The sequence below is a fragment of the Bos taurus genome, chromosome 11 (assembly GCF_002263795.3).
Source record: "Bos taurus isolate L1 Dominette 01449 registration number 42190680 breed Hereford chromosome 11, ARS-UCD2.0, whole genome shotgun sequence".
Classification (NCBI taxonomy): domain Eukaryota; kingdom Metazoa; phylum Chordata; class Mammalia; order Artiodactyla; family Bovidae; genus Bos; species Bos taurus.
In genome coordinates, this window is record NC_037338.1 from 93,335,239 (window position 1) to 93,349,999 (window position 14,761).

At 39.9% G+C, this 14,761-nt stretch overlaps 1 protein-coding gene across 1 annotated transcript; it reads right to left on the minus strand.

The window, feature by feature from the left end:
- Positions 1 to 5,983: 5,983 nt before the first annotated feature.
- Positions 5,984 to 6,931, minus strand: OR1L8F (olfactory receptor family 1 subfamily L member 8F). Its single transcript, NM_001390697.1, has one exon. The coding sequence runs from the start codon at positions 6,929 to 6,931 to the stop codon at positions 5,984 to 5,986; it is 948 nt and encodes a 315-aa protein (NP_001377626.1).
- Between the last annotated feature and the right edge of the window lie 7,830 nt (positions 6,932 to 14,761).

A 14,761-nucleotide genomic window follows, 5' to 3' on the forward strand; every position in this document is an offset into this window, starting at 1 on the left:
GATGATGTGTACCACATCTGTTCATCAGGTCAAATCTGCTTCTCAGTCAAAGTTCAGCTTCTGCATGTGTCTTCCGTGTACTTCTAGGCTGACTGACAAGGAGAGAAGTAGGGATGGAGGAGGAGCCGACACACTACTCCAAAGGGATAACACATTTCCCTTTCCTGACCTCAACCCCCATTTCTTCCCTAACGCCTGGTCCCTAGCATGATGCTGCTCCTCCCAGCTCCAGATCTCAGAAGGCAGAGATGGTCTGACTCAAGTGGGAGGACTCTCCTGATTGTGGAAGCCCAGCCAGCTTCTCATGAGTCTGAGATCTGCTCTGCTGGTCTCTGGGGCATTTATTAGGCTGAGGGAGTCGTGATGTGAGCACCTCTCAGAGGAGTTTGTCCTTGAATCTCTGTAGGCAGAGAAAGCAAATGGGAATCACAGCCAGCACTGCTGACTCCAAGAGGACAGGGGACCCCTGAGGCTTCCTGTTAACATGTTGGCACTAATCTCAGAGTTTCTGAACCTCAGTACATCATCTCAAGACTATGCTTCAGTTTCCCCAGGATGGGCTATCATGAGTGGACAAATATTTATATGAGTGAGTACTTTTGTTTCAGGGGATTCAGGTATGGACCAAGGTGTAGTCTAGATCTGGCAGATCATAAGTCAATGTGGGAACATTGTACTTTTCAGGGGATTCAGTTGAGGGAGATCAATGGTGTGTATGTGCTTGCCAGTGTCTGGGGTGTATGTGGATTAGATTTTTTCTGTGTGGGATTAGGTTAATAATAATGTATTTTTAATGCACGGGGTCAGGCAAATTTATTGTCATATTTAACAAAGGAGCTTTTGGAAAAAATGTATGTATTTCAGAGTTCAGGTGGTATGAATACAAAATAGAATATTACTCAGCCAGAAAAAAGGAAATCTTGGCTCTGGCAACAACATGGATGGACCTGGAGCAGTGTTTTGAGGTTAAGTTCTTTGTTTAATTTTTTTAAAATTGAGGTATGGTTGATATACAATATTATGTAAGTTCGGGTATCCAACATAGTGAGTCCCAATTTTTAAAGGTTATACTCCATTTATAGTTATTATACAATATTGGGTATATTTTCTGTGCTGAACAATATGTCCCTGTAGGTTATTTATTTTCTACATAGTGGTTTGTACCTCTTAATTCTCTACCCCTATCTTGTCTCTTCCCTCTCTCTTTGCCTACTGCTAATCTATAGTTTGGTGTATGTGTCTACGAGTCTGTCTTTTTTAACATTTTCATTAGTTTGTCTTTTAATAGTCTATATATAAGTGATATCATATAGTATTTGTCTCTGTTTTTTTTTTTTTTTAGGGGAAATTGTTTTATTTGGTGTTTTGTTTTTATTCAATGAAAGATTCTTTAAATTCTATATGCCTTACAACTTTTCAAAGTTTCACTTCACAATTTCATATAATCCCACAGTAACCCTTTTTAACAAGTTCCATACCCCGGTGTTTCCCCTCCCCTTCTCCTTCTCCCCGCTGGTAACTACTAGTTCTTTCTATATAGCTGTGAGTCTGTAATCATTTGTTCCATGCAAAGTTATTATAATACTATTGACCTTATTTCTTAAGATGTACATTGCTGCTGCTAAGTCGCTTCAGTCGTGTCCGACTCAGTACGACCCCATAGACGGCAGCTCACGAGACTCCCCCGTCCCTGGGATTCTCCAGGCAAGAACACTGGAGTGGGTTGCTATTTTCTTCTCCAATATGTACATTACATCTCCACAACTTATTTATTTATAACTGGAAGTTTGTATCTTTTAGTTTCCTTTAATTATACCCTCTCCCCTCCAAAGTCCATCTCCTCTGGCTACCACCCGTCTCTTCCCTGTACGTGTGAGGCTTTTCATTTTGTTTTGCTTGTTTTGTTTTTCAGATTCCACATTGAAGTGAGGTCATACGATATTTTTCTTTCTCTGTGTGATTATTTCACTTAGCATCATACCCTCTAAGTTCATCCATGTTGTTGCATGAGTAAAATTCATGTTGTATGCATGAGTAATATGGCTGAGTAATATTCTATTTTGTATGCATACCACATTGTTAAAATCTATTTATCTACTTATGGATACTTAATTAGCTTTCATACTTTCTCTATGGTAAACAATGCTTCAGTGAACGTTAGGGAGCACTTTCTTTTTTTTCAATTACTGTGTTTGTTTTCCTCAAGTAAATGCTCAGAAGTGAAACTGCTGGATCATGTGGCAATTCTATTTTTAACTCTTTGAGTTCCTTCCAGTATAATTTTCCACCCAATTTAAGTCTGTTGTAGTTAAAAGACCAGTTAGATTCCAACATACAGGGTGGAGGACCAAACATGTCTCTCTTGTACTCAGGTGCCTGCTTTAACCAAGGTGTCATCCTGGTTACAGAAACATAAAGCAGCAGCTGCTCGTTGACAGTCTCAGTATGTCACTGATGTTCAAAGGCAGGTGCCCTGTCTTAGTGCTACAGCAAATGTAACAGCAATATGTGTGATATTACTAAAGTGATAATCCGAACTTACTATTGTCTAGGCAGGTCTTTAAGAAACTCATTGATATCTTCTCTCTAAATTATATGCAAAATGTCTCAGGAAATTATTATAGTTTGGCTTTGGCCCAATACTTCATCTCCTGGAAAAACGAACCCTGGAAACATCCTGTATGGGCCCTGACTCAGCACTACATGTGAGAGAGGCAGTTAAAAACACTACATTCTTGCTTTGAGGTAGTTTTGCAAGAAAGGAACACTGAATCCCTTTCCTGCCTTTATTTTTCATCAGGTGATCTCACTTCAGCTGCCTTAGTTCTCCCACTTTTTCCAATTACTACCTGTCCTAAAACTAAGATCATGGCATCCGGTCCCATCACTTCATGGCAAATAAAAGGGGAAACAATGGAAACAGTGAGAGACTTTAATTTTGGGGGCTCCAAAATCACTGCAGATGGTGACTGCAGCTGTGAAATTAAAAGACACTTGCTTCTTGAAAGAAAAACTATGACCAACCTAGACAGCGTATTAAAAAGCAGAGACATTACTTTGCTGACAAAGGTCCATTTACTCAAAGCTATGGTTTTCCCAGTCATCATGAATGGATGTGAGAGTTGGACTGTAAAGAAACCTGAGCAGCAAAGAATTGATTTTGAACTGTGGTGTTGGAGAAGACTCTAGAGAGTCCCTTGGACTGCAAGGAGATCCAACCAGTCCATTCTGAAGGAGATCAGCCCTGGGATTTCTTTGGAGGGAATGATGCTGAAGCTGAAACTCCAGTACTTTGGCCACCTCATGCAAAGAGTTGACTCATTGGAAAAGACTCTGATGCTGGGAGGGATTGGGGGCAGGAGGAGAAGGGGACGACAGAGGGTGAGATGGCTGGATGGCATCACTGACTCGATGGACTTGAGTCTGAGTGAACTCCGGGAGTTGGTGATGGACAGGGAGGCCTGACGTACTGCGATTCATGGGGTCGCAAAGAGTCAGACACAACTGATTGACTGAACTGACTGAGACGAAGGCATGCTCCAGAACATTTTTCCTTTAGAAGTAGGCACAGTCAAAACTTGTTGTTGTTCAGTTGCTAAGTCATGTCTGACTCTTGGAGACCCCATAGATTGTAGCATACCAGGCTCCTCTGTTCTTTATTATCTCCTGGAGTTTGCTCAAATTCATGTCCGTTGAGTCAGTGATGCTAACTATCTCATCCTCTGCTGACCGCTTCTCCTCTTGCCCTCAGTCTTTCCCAGAATCGGGGCCTTTTCCAATGAGTCAGCTCTTCACATCAGGTAGCCAAAGTATTGGAGCTTCAGCTTCAGCACCAGTCCTTCCAATGAATATTCAGAGTTGATTTCTTTTAGGATCGACTGGTTTGATCTCCTTGCTGTCCAAGGGTCTCTCAAGAGTCTTCTCCAGCACCACAGTTCAAAAGCATCAATTCTTTGGTATTCAGCCTTCTTTATGGTCCAACTCTCACATCCATATGTGATTTCTGGAAAAGCCATAGCTTTGACTATACAGACCTTTGTAGGAAAACTGGTTGGAATTAAATAGAACTCTCAGCAGCACTGTCTCCTTTGGTATGGACATATACATAGTACCCTTAACTTAAATCAATTGGATTCCCAAGACAAAGAGTAAACTGGTGAACGTGTTAGTTGCTCAGTTGTGTCTGACTCTTTGAGACCCCATGGAACTTCATTTAGCCCACCAGGCTCTTCTGTCCATGAAATTCAACAGACTAGAATACTGGAGTGGGTTGCCATACCCTTCTCCAGGGATCTCCCCAGGATCGAACCTGGGTCTCCTGCATTGCAGGTAGATTCTTTACCGTCTGAGCCACCACACGAGACAAAGAGAAAATTGGTGAGTTGAAGGTAAATTTTGTGAGGTGAAGGGTAACATTGCCCTTGACCCTCTCATTCCCTTGTATTCAGATGAAGCGCACATTCAGCTGGTATTAATCTTTATTGTGCACCAGTGATGAATCATCCCCAAAGCCTTTGCTTATTATCTCCAGGTTCCAGGCTTTTTTTTTTTTAAGTGATACATAATTTTTAGTTAGTAAAATGACAAATCTTATGTGTACAGCATTTTACTGATGACTTGGTCATCTTTTTCTTGTTGATGACCATTTAATTTGTGTTTAGTTTTTCCTAACATAAAATACTATGTATATTTTTGAGTTTTTAATAAACATAAAGTATTTTTATGTTTATAAGAATTTCCATACTGCTTTCCAAAGTGATTGTGTAATTTTATATTACCAGTCACTGCCTCTAGGTCATGAGGTTATGGTAATTTTTAAATTTTTACTTAAAAATTTTTGTATTATATTTTTTTGCTTATTTTTTTGCTTATTAATACTAAAATGCTTTATCTTTAAAAAAATTTTTTTAATTGGAGGCTAATTACTTTACAATATTGTATTGGTTTTGCCATACATCAACATGAATCTGCTACGGGTGTTCATGTGTTCCCAATCCTGAACCCCCTTGCCACCTCCCTCCCCATACCATCCCTCTGGGTCATCCCAGTGCACCAGCCCCAAGCTTCCTATATTTTGCAAGACTTGGAGTTTCTAGAAGAAATATTAAGTTATATAATGTATACCTGTGGCAGATTAATGTTGATATATGGCAAATTTTTTCTTATTAAAAAAAAATAAACATATAGTTGTAGGAAGAGGTGGAGGAAAAAATGGTTTCAACATTCCTATTGTTGAATGGATAATTTCTTGGTTCTTGTTCTTTCTGATCATTAGCAATTTTTTAAATTTAAATTTATTTATTTTAATTGGAGGCTAATTACTTTACAATGTTGTATTGGTTTTGCCATACATCAAAATGAATTTTTAATTGTTTGGAAAAATGAGGAAATTTAAAAGAAAGACATAGCAATATAATAAAGGAGGAATGGAAAACCAAGAGAAGAGAAAAAGTGAAAACTTAAGTTTTAAACAAAAAAATTTTGAAAGAGAAAAATGAAGAATTATGAAAATCTTCAAATTGAAAATCAGCTAAAATGTACTTTCTCCTTCTCCTCCTCCTCCCTCTCCTTTCTTCCTCTCCCTTTTCAAATGTTTACAAAGGCATCCAAGAGCTACAAATTAGGAAATTATTTTTAGTGATATACTGAAATGTGAAGGATGTTGGTGGATAAGTCTTGAAACGAGAGCAATTTGTTCAGGAAGTATCCGTGGGAAAAGGATTAGTTTAAGCATCTCATTTGGAAGATTCACTGTGATGACTCTTGATAGGAGAGAGGAGAAATAGAGAGGGAAAGTATCTTGATTAAGCAGAGACAGAGCCAACTGAAGGATCATCATCACTGGATGTAATTACCCATGATGCCTCATCTCACATGGGTTAAAGAAGCTAACCTCCAAGAACTTGCTTGTTTACCAAGAATCAGCAGAAACCAGATTCAAGTGGAGCAGAATCCACACGTGTGTTTCTCAAGAGGGTGCTGCCTATGGTTTCCTTCTAACCAACAGCTTTCTCAGGCCCTGTTTCAGGTCTTTGTTTCTCAGGCTGTAGATAAAGGGATTGAGGGTGGAAGTTAAAACTGTGTAGACAATTGTTGCCATGTGGTCCCTGACGGTGTAGGTGGACACAGGCTGTAAATAGACATAGAAGATGCTTCCATAAAAGAGTGTTACCACAGTGAGGTGAGACCCACACGTGGAGAAGGCTTTGCATTTCCCAGCAGCCGAGGGAATTTTGAGAACTGCAAGGAGGATTCGTATATACGAAAAAGTAATGCATAGAAAGGGAGTCACCAAAAAAACAGATCCTTCTATCATCATCACAATTTCATTGACAAATGTGGAGGAGCAGGATAATTTCACCAGAGGGCTGAAGTCACAGAGGAAGTGGTGGATAATATTAGAGTCACAGAAAGTGACCTGATTCAGCAGAAGTGTATGTAGGAGTGAGTGGAAGTGAGGCAATGAGCAGGAGAAGGCCACCAGCAGGACACAGCGGTGATGGCTCATGATGGTGACATAATGGAAGGGGTCACAGATGGCCACATAGCGGTCAAAGGCCATGACTACTAGAAGCCAACTGTCAGTGTTGCCCAAGGCATATATAAAATACATCTGGGTCAGACACCCAGCATAGGAGATGGTCTTATGTGACAGGAAGTTCACCAGCATCCTGGGGACAATGGTGGTTGTGAAGCAAATGTCAATGAAAGACAGGAAACTCAAGAAGAAATACATGGGGGTTTGGAGCTGGGAGTCAGAGTGGATGGCCAGGATGATGAGCAGGTTCCCTGTTATGGTGACCAGGTATATGATGAAGAAGATGATGAAGAGTGGTTTCTGGTCCTCAGGTAGGGAGGAGAGTCCCATGAGGATGAATTCAGAGACTCTGCTGGTTTGGTTGAGTCTTTCCATTGACTTGCATCTAGTCATATACAAGAAGGTTTGTTATTTGTCATGTTCCAATTCCATAGCCCAAGTCATGATAACCCAGCAAGTCTTTCTTTCCTCTATTTGGTCACTGTTAGTAGCCGTCCCGGGAAAGCGTGTCCAGCTTATGGTCGTTGATGTGTTCTTCCCTTCCCAAATTCATGGGCATCATAAAGGCCTTGTATTGCAAGCTGGAGAGACAGAAGAAGACAAGTTTTCCTTTAGAAATTGCCAGAGGTGGCCCTCTCTGATTCAAGTTCCTTAGTTCCTATTCTGGGAAAAGTCCTATTTCCTTACTGGGAACATAGCAAGAAAACTGACAAATCTTTGCCTTTGTGTAGTTTATGTTGTACTTTGGGAGTTAGATCATCAACAAACAAATACATAACATAGTATCAGGTATGGATAAATTTTGTTAAGCAAGTAGAGCAACCTAAGAGAATGGAGCTGACTGGGGAGTGGAGGTGGAGGTATTTTAGATAGGGAAGTCAGAGAGCCCTCATTTTTTATTAAAGCAAATTCTGTTGCATAATTCTAAAGTTTTTCTTTGCACTGTTTTGGATAGAATAAGAACATTTGTGAAAATAATCAACAGGGCAAATCTAGGAAGAACGGTAAATGTAGTTCAACAGCATTTTTTCCTCCTCTTGGCAGAGAATGAGAGGTTCATCCTTCTTAGTTCATGGGATGCTATCATCACCAGCCTGTGCAAATTGTATATAATTTTTCCTTTCTTTAATTCCCCTGTCCTAAATCTCATGTGTACAGGATGGGCATCCTTTGTTGATTATTCAATTCATGTTTAAAAATTTCTTTTTCATATGTTTATTTAAAAATATATGAGAAACATTTATATACATTTTTTTCAATCATATCCAGTTGTCCAACAGTGGATATTGAAAAAGCCTGTTTCTTGGTGCTGTAAAAAACTAGGTAATGAGAGATCTTACACTAGCAAAGTGCTTTAAATAAAATTTTTAGAGTCAGCACATCCACCCATGCCTTGTGAATAGACATATTCCATAGGCATTTGTAAGCATTTTGAGATATTGGTTATATATTTTTGGTTACTGTAAAAATCTCCACAATACACACTTACATTATCCCTCACTGTCAAATTGTCAGGCTAATTTCAGGTTTTTACAAGATTTTATGGAAGAAATGTTGGTTTAGGCATTTAGCTTTGAGTGAATCAATAATTATTACTTAAAGCTCAATGCATAACAAATATTACTTCCATAAAATCTTGTAAAAACCTTAATACATCCTGATGGCTCAGTGGGTAATGAATCCTCCTGCAATGCAGGAGACACAGGAGACACAGGTTTGATCTGTAGTTTGGAAGATCCCCTGGAGAAGTAAATGGCAACCCCCTCCAGCACTCTTGCCTGAAAAATTCCATGGACAGAGCAACTTGGGGGGCTACAGTCCAAAGTGTGCAGAGTCAACACGGCTGAGTGACTAAGCGAGCAAATGAAGTCAATATTGCTATTAATCAATATTTATTGAAAGTTTTCGATACCATGCTTATGCTAAACATCTCACTAAACCCCACAATAAAGAATTGGGAGATATGTGTTGTCATCAGGTGCCTGAGTTTTATGGAAATGAAGCAATTTGCCCAAGGTCACTAAAGGTAGTAAATAGCCATCAGGATTTGAACCCCACTCTGATTTCAGACTCACTCTAAGCATATGCTCTCAAGCATTGTGCTAAATCTCTTCTAGCTTTGGTATATTAATTTTCTGTTGCAATCAGGCAAGGTTCTATTTTCTCATTTTGATAATTTCCTACATGAATTACCCTTCTATTCCCTTAACTGACAATGTTTCTTCTCCCATACTCACTTGCAAGAGAGGTGAGTTATCTTTCTATGTTGTAGAGATGGTAGAATTTGAAAATGTGAATATCCATGATTAACTGGCCATAATCAGGCAGAAATAATTGGCCATGCACGACTGGGATATGTCTGGTATGTGGAGCTGTGGCCCTGTGATGCACACTGCCCTGAGTTGAAGACAAAAAGTAGGGGTTTGTTTTGTCCTGCATCACCTGCTCACAAGTTGGTTCCTGATGTTTTGTGAATAACAAGGGAGATACCTTGTTTTTGTCTGTAAAGCAGTTTATCACACACAAATCAATGTTAAAAAAAATGAGTCATTTGTGAAAGGGCTGCTTGGGGAATGCTCAATACAACCATTAGTGGAGATTTGGTTGGATGGCATCACCGACTCAATGGACATGAATTTGGGTTAACTCCGGGAATTGGTGATGGATAGGGAGGGCTGGCGTGCTGCAGTCCATGGGGTTGCAAAGAGTCAGACACAACTGAGTGACTGAACTGAACTGAACTGGTGAATGAATGGGGTTGAGTATTCCAGGTTGTAGATCTCAGGAACACTCAGGCTGATGACTAGAAAAAAGGAGGAAGGTTTTGGATCTGAGAACAAGGAAGAACATTCTAAAAGCACAGGGTGAGTGAATGAGGCTGGGGATTCCATAGTTTTTGTTTCTATTCTACTTATGGGCTCTGCTTCCATTAAAACATGTGGTATAAGGGGACTTCCCTGGTGGTCCAGTGACTAAGACTCAATGCTGCCAACACAGGGAGCTTGGGTTCAATCACTGGTTGACTAAGATTCCATGCTGCCAACACAGGGGGCTTGGGTTCAATCATTGGTCAGGGAACTAGATCCCACATGACAAAATTAAGAATTCATATCCTACAACTAGGAGTCCGCATGCTGCAACAAAGACGCGGTGCAGCCAACATTTTTTAAAATGTGGTATAGATAGCCTAGAAGTCCAACTGGATGGATTTAAAACCAAATGGCATATGGAAATTTTACTTGGACCTTATGACTTCTCAATCCATGAGTTATTTGAAAGTATCTTGGAGCAAAGAGTAAGATACCAAACTGGATTGGAGTAGCCAAGTGGGTGGCCAGTTTCCTGAAACTCACCTCCATGTCCAGATGATTTTCTTCCCTTCCCAGGCCCTCCAGAAGCTGTTCTGCACCACATCTGTTCATCAGGTCAAGTCTGCTTCTCATACAAAGTTCAGCTTCCTCATGTGTCTCCCATGAACTTCGGAGCTGATCAATGAGAGAAGCTGGGATGGAGGAGGAGCTGATCTACTACTCCAAAGGGATAACATGTTTCCCTTCCCTGACCTCAACACCCACCTCTTTCCCAACACCTGGTCCTGGGCTCACTGCTGCTCTCCCAGCTCCAGATCTCAGAAGGCAGAGATGCTCTGACTCAAGTGGGAGGACTCTCCTGATTGAGGAAGCCCAGCCAGCTTCTCATGAGTTTGAGGTCTGCTCTACTGGCGTCTGGGGCACTTGTTAGACTGAGGGAGTTGAGGTGTGATGACCTCTCAGGGGAATTTGTCCCCAGAGAGGGAGTAGAGAGCAGACAGAGAAAGCAGAATGGGAATCACTGTCAGCACTGCTGACTCCCAGGGGACAGGGGACCCCTGAGGCTTCCAGTTTAGATGTTAGGACTAATCTCAGAGCTTCCAAACCTCACTGTGACATCTCAAGGGCATGCTTCAATTTCCTTTACTATGGATTATCAAGAGTGGACAAATAATTATGTGGGTGAATACTTTCATTTTTGGAGACTCAGATGTGGACCAAAATGTATTCTAGGTTTGGGGAGGTCATGAGTCAATGTGAAAGGCTGCAGTTTCCAGGGGATTCCATGGGGGTAGATCAATGGTGTGTACATGCTTTCCACTGTCTGTCTGCATGTAGAGTAAATATTTTACTAGGTGAGATTAGGTTAACATTAGTGTATATTTAAAGGGCAGGTTCCAGCAAAAGTTACCGTCACATTTAGCAAAAGAGCTTTGGAAAAAAGGTATGTATTTCATAGTTTAGACTAAGAGCAGTGTTTTGAGGTAAAGTGTCGGGGAAAGGAGATATTTCCTAGAACGTTGGCCTTGTCACTTAGTAGTTGCTTTTAATAAGCTTCTTAGCCTCTATAAGCTTCAGGTTCTTCATCTGAAAAATTAGTGTAACAATTCTGGCACCAAAACAAGAAATGAAATTTCCTTTTGAGTTCTATACTGAGAATATTGTGTATTACGGTGCATAATATCTACAACAATATTACAGGAAATAAAACACATTCTGCTACCACCCTCAGAGTGCCACTGCCTCACACAGAACATGTATTTGTTGAAGAATGATCACTACAGTAATGTTAGTTAACACATCCATACGTTTACATGGTTAAAACTTATTGACTTGTTTTGGTGAGAACTTTTATATCTGCTCACTCAGACGATTAAAAAAAATTTTTTTTTCAAACTGAGTTATAGTTGATGTACAATATTATATAAGTTTGGGTATCCAACATAGTGACTCATAATTTTTACAGTCATATTCCATTTATAGTTACTATAAAATATTGGGTGTATTCCATGTGCTGAACAATATGTCCTTGTAGGTTACTTATTTTCTGCATAGTGGTTGGTAACTCTTAATTCTCTACCCCATCTTGCCTCTTCCCTCCCCTCTTCCCTACTGCTAACCTATAGTTTGTTCCATGTATTCATGAATCTGTGTCCTTTTTTCAGTAGTTAATTTTTTCAGTAGTCTATATTTAAGTATTATCAGACAGTACTTGTCTTTCTCTGTTTTATTTTTTTAAGGGGAAACTGTTTTATTTAGATCCTTGTTTTTATTCAATGAAAGATTCTTTAAATTATATAGTGCCTTTACAATTTTGAAGTTCCACTTACATGATTTCATATAATTCCATAATAACCCTTAAAAAAAATCCCTAAGCCTCTATTGCCTCTCCGCTCTTCCCTCTCATCACTGGCGGCCACTAGTTTGTTCTCTATCTGTGAATCAGTCATCATCTGTCCTCACACAGAGTTATTACATTATTATTGACCAGACTTCTTATGATGTATGGTGCATCTCTGCAGCTTGTTGATTTATAGCTGGAAGCTTGTATCTCTAATCCCCTTCCACTTTCCCCCTCCCCTCCAAATCCCCTCTGGCTATCACCCATTTGTTCTCTGTATTTATGAGTCTGTTTTCATTTTGTTTTGTTTTTTAGATTACATATTAAAGTGATATTATATGGTATTTCTCTTTCTCTTGTGTGACTTATTTCACTTAGTATAATAGCCTCAAGTTCATCCATCTTGTTGCAAATGGCAAGATTTCATTTTTTATGGCTGAGTAATCATCCATTTTCTATGCATGTTACTGAAAGGTATGTGGGGTTTGGCTGCTCACCTCTCGAAAGTCAACAGACAGACCAGGTTGGTGGAAAGGAAAGTTTGCTTTAGTTCAGGTGCCGGCAACTGCGGGGAAGGGTGGCCGACATCGACATCTGTCCAAAGGCCGACTTCCACCCCGCCCCCAACAAGCAGGGGGTGAGAGCTTTTACAGACAGACTGGTGGCGGGGTGGGAGTGGGGGCGAGCAATGTATAGAAACAGCATAGTCATTTTCAAACTGGTCATCGTTGATCTGACCAGCATCATCTTGGTTGTTTTAGGTACAGTTAATCTTCAGTTTCAGGGTGCATATGTTCCCATTTCTTTTCAGCCAGTTCTCAGAATTGTGGCCCCTCATGTCCTGGGTACAGTCTGGTCATCAAGCAGTTAACTTCTCCACCTGGTATTCTAGTATCTATAAGACAGCTCCCAGGATATGGCTCAGAATATTATCTACAGCCCTTGAGGAAGCACTAAAAGTCCTTGACTTTAGTTCAAGCTTAATGACCACGTTATTATTATTTGGTCTCCTTTGACTGTTTTCCTTTGTTTCTGCAGTTCTTCTCTGATTAAACTTATTCTTTGACAAAAGGCAGGCAGAGGACATGGTGGTCGTGGAGGTGGGCACCCCCCAAAAGTAGCAGCCTGCTCTGTGTCATGCACACCACATCTTTGTTTAATCTATTCATCTACTGATGAGCACTTAGTGAGCTTTCATACCCTCTTTATTATAAATAATGCTTCAATGAACATCAGGGTGCATTTTTTTGGATTAGTGTTTTTCTTTAATTCAGGTAAATATCCAGAAGTGAAACTCCTGGATCATTTAGCAGTTCCATTTTAACTTTGTAAATTCCTTCCAGTATAGTTTTCCATCCACATTCAAATCTGGTGTAGTTAAAAGACCAAATTAGATTCCAATGTGTCAGGCAGAGGACAGTAATGTGTCTCTCTCACAATCAAGTACTTGCTTTAACCAGGGTGTTATTCTGGCTACAGAAACATAAAGTAGCAGTTACTACCTGACAGTCACAGTATGTCATAGAGGTTCAAAGGCAGGCATCCTCCTAGTGCAACAGCAAACATAATGATATGTGACTCAAGTGATAAGCCCAAATTACTATAGTTTAGGCAGGTCTTTAAGGAACTCATTGACATCGTCTTTCTAAATTGTACATAAATTGTATATAAACGGTCTCAATGGACATGAATTTGAGCAAACTCTAGGAAATAGTGAAGAACAGAGAAGCCTGGCATGCTGCAGGCCATGGGGTCTCAGAGTCGGAAATGATTTAGCAACCGAACAACAACAAAATAAAAGGTCTCAGAAAATTGTTTTAATGTGGGTTTGGTCCAATTCTTCCTCTCACGGAAAAATGAATTCTGGAACATTATTGGCCATGACTCAGCACTACACATGAGATAAACAGTTAAGAACACTAAACTCTTGCTTTGAGGTAGTTTCTTAAGAAAGGAATATTGAATCCCATTCCTGCCTTTATTTTTCATTAGGTGATCTCTCTTCAACTGCCTTAGTTCTTGCACTTTTTCTGATTTCTACCTGTCCTAACCCAAACCGGGCTTCTCTGGATAATCAGCTCTGGTTCAACCCTACCGCCCTCTATAGGCATGCAGCAAGATGAGACTCTCCAGAGCTGCTGCTTTCCTCCATTTCTGCTGAATTGATGCTTTTCAACTGTGGTGCTGGAGAAGACTCTTGAGAGTCCCTTGGACAGCAAGATCAAACCAGTCCATCCTAAAGGAAATCAGTCCTGAATATTCATTGGAAGGACTGATACTGAAGCTGAAGCGCCAATACTTTGGCCACCTGATGCAAAGACCTGACTCACTGGAAAAAACTGATGTTGGGAAAGATGGAGGGCAGGAGGAGAAGGGGGAGACAGAGGAAGAGAAGATTGGATGGCATCACCTACTCAATGGACATGAGTTTGAGCAACCGCCAGAAGACAGTGAAGAACAGGGAAGCCTGACATGCTGCAGGTCCTTAGTGACTGAACAACAGCAATTACCAAATAAGTCACTATATAATCTGTCTGCTACTTGGAGTTTGCACTATTTTTATTATGATGGGGTGGAAAAGCTTTCTGCTTTGAAGATCAGACTCCTGGCTTTTTATGGATGCACACTATTTTTTGAAACACAAATGTCTCCCATTCTCTGTCTACTACAGCCCTTATGCATAAAACAATAATGCAGTTAATCATAATTGATTTATTTCCTATTGATAAGATTTAATGTTTTGGCCTATTTTTATATTAAAAACTAAGATTCACTCAAATAAAATCTCTACACTCAACATACGGTTATGGCAATATTTCTGTGAGATTCTTAAGACTTGAAGTTTCTAGAATAAGTATTAAATTATATATTTTAAAACAATTTAGTGATAGATGGAGGGAGGAAAGGTTTCAGCATTCCCCCTGTGGAATGGATAATTTCTTGATTCTTTCTGGTCATTAGCAATTTTTAGTTGTTTGGTTAAAAAATGATGAAATTGAAAAGAAATAAAGTCATAGCAATATAATAAGTGAGGAACAGAAAAACTAAGAGGAGAAAAAGTGAAAACTGAAG

Excerpts from the sequence above, each read along its gene's own strand:
- OR1L8F (NM_001390697.1), bottom strand. The coding sequence starts at position 6,931 with ATGACTAGATGCAAGTCAATGGAAAGACTCAACCAAACCAGCAGAGTC.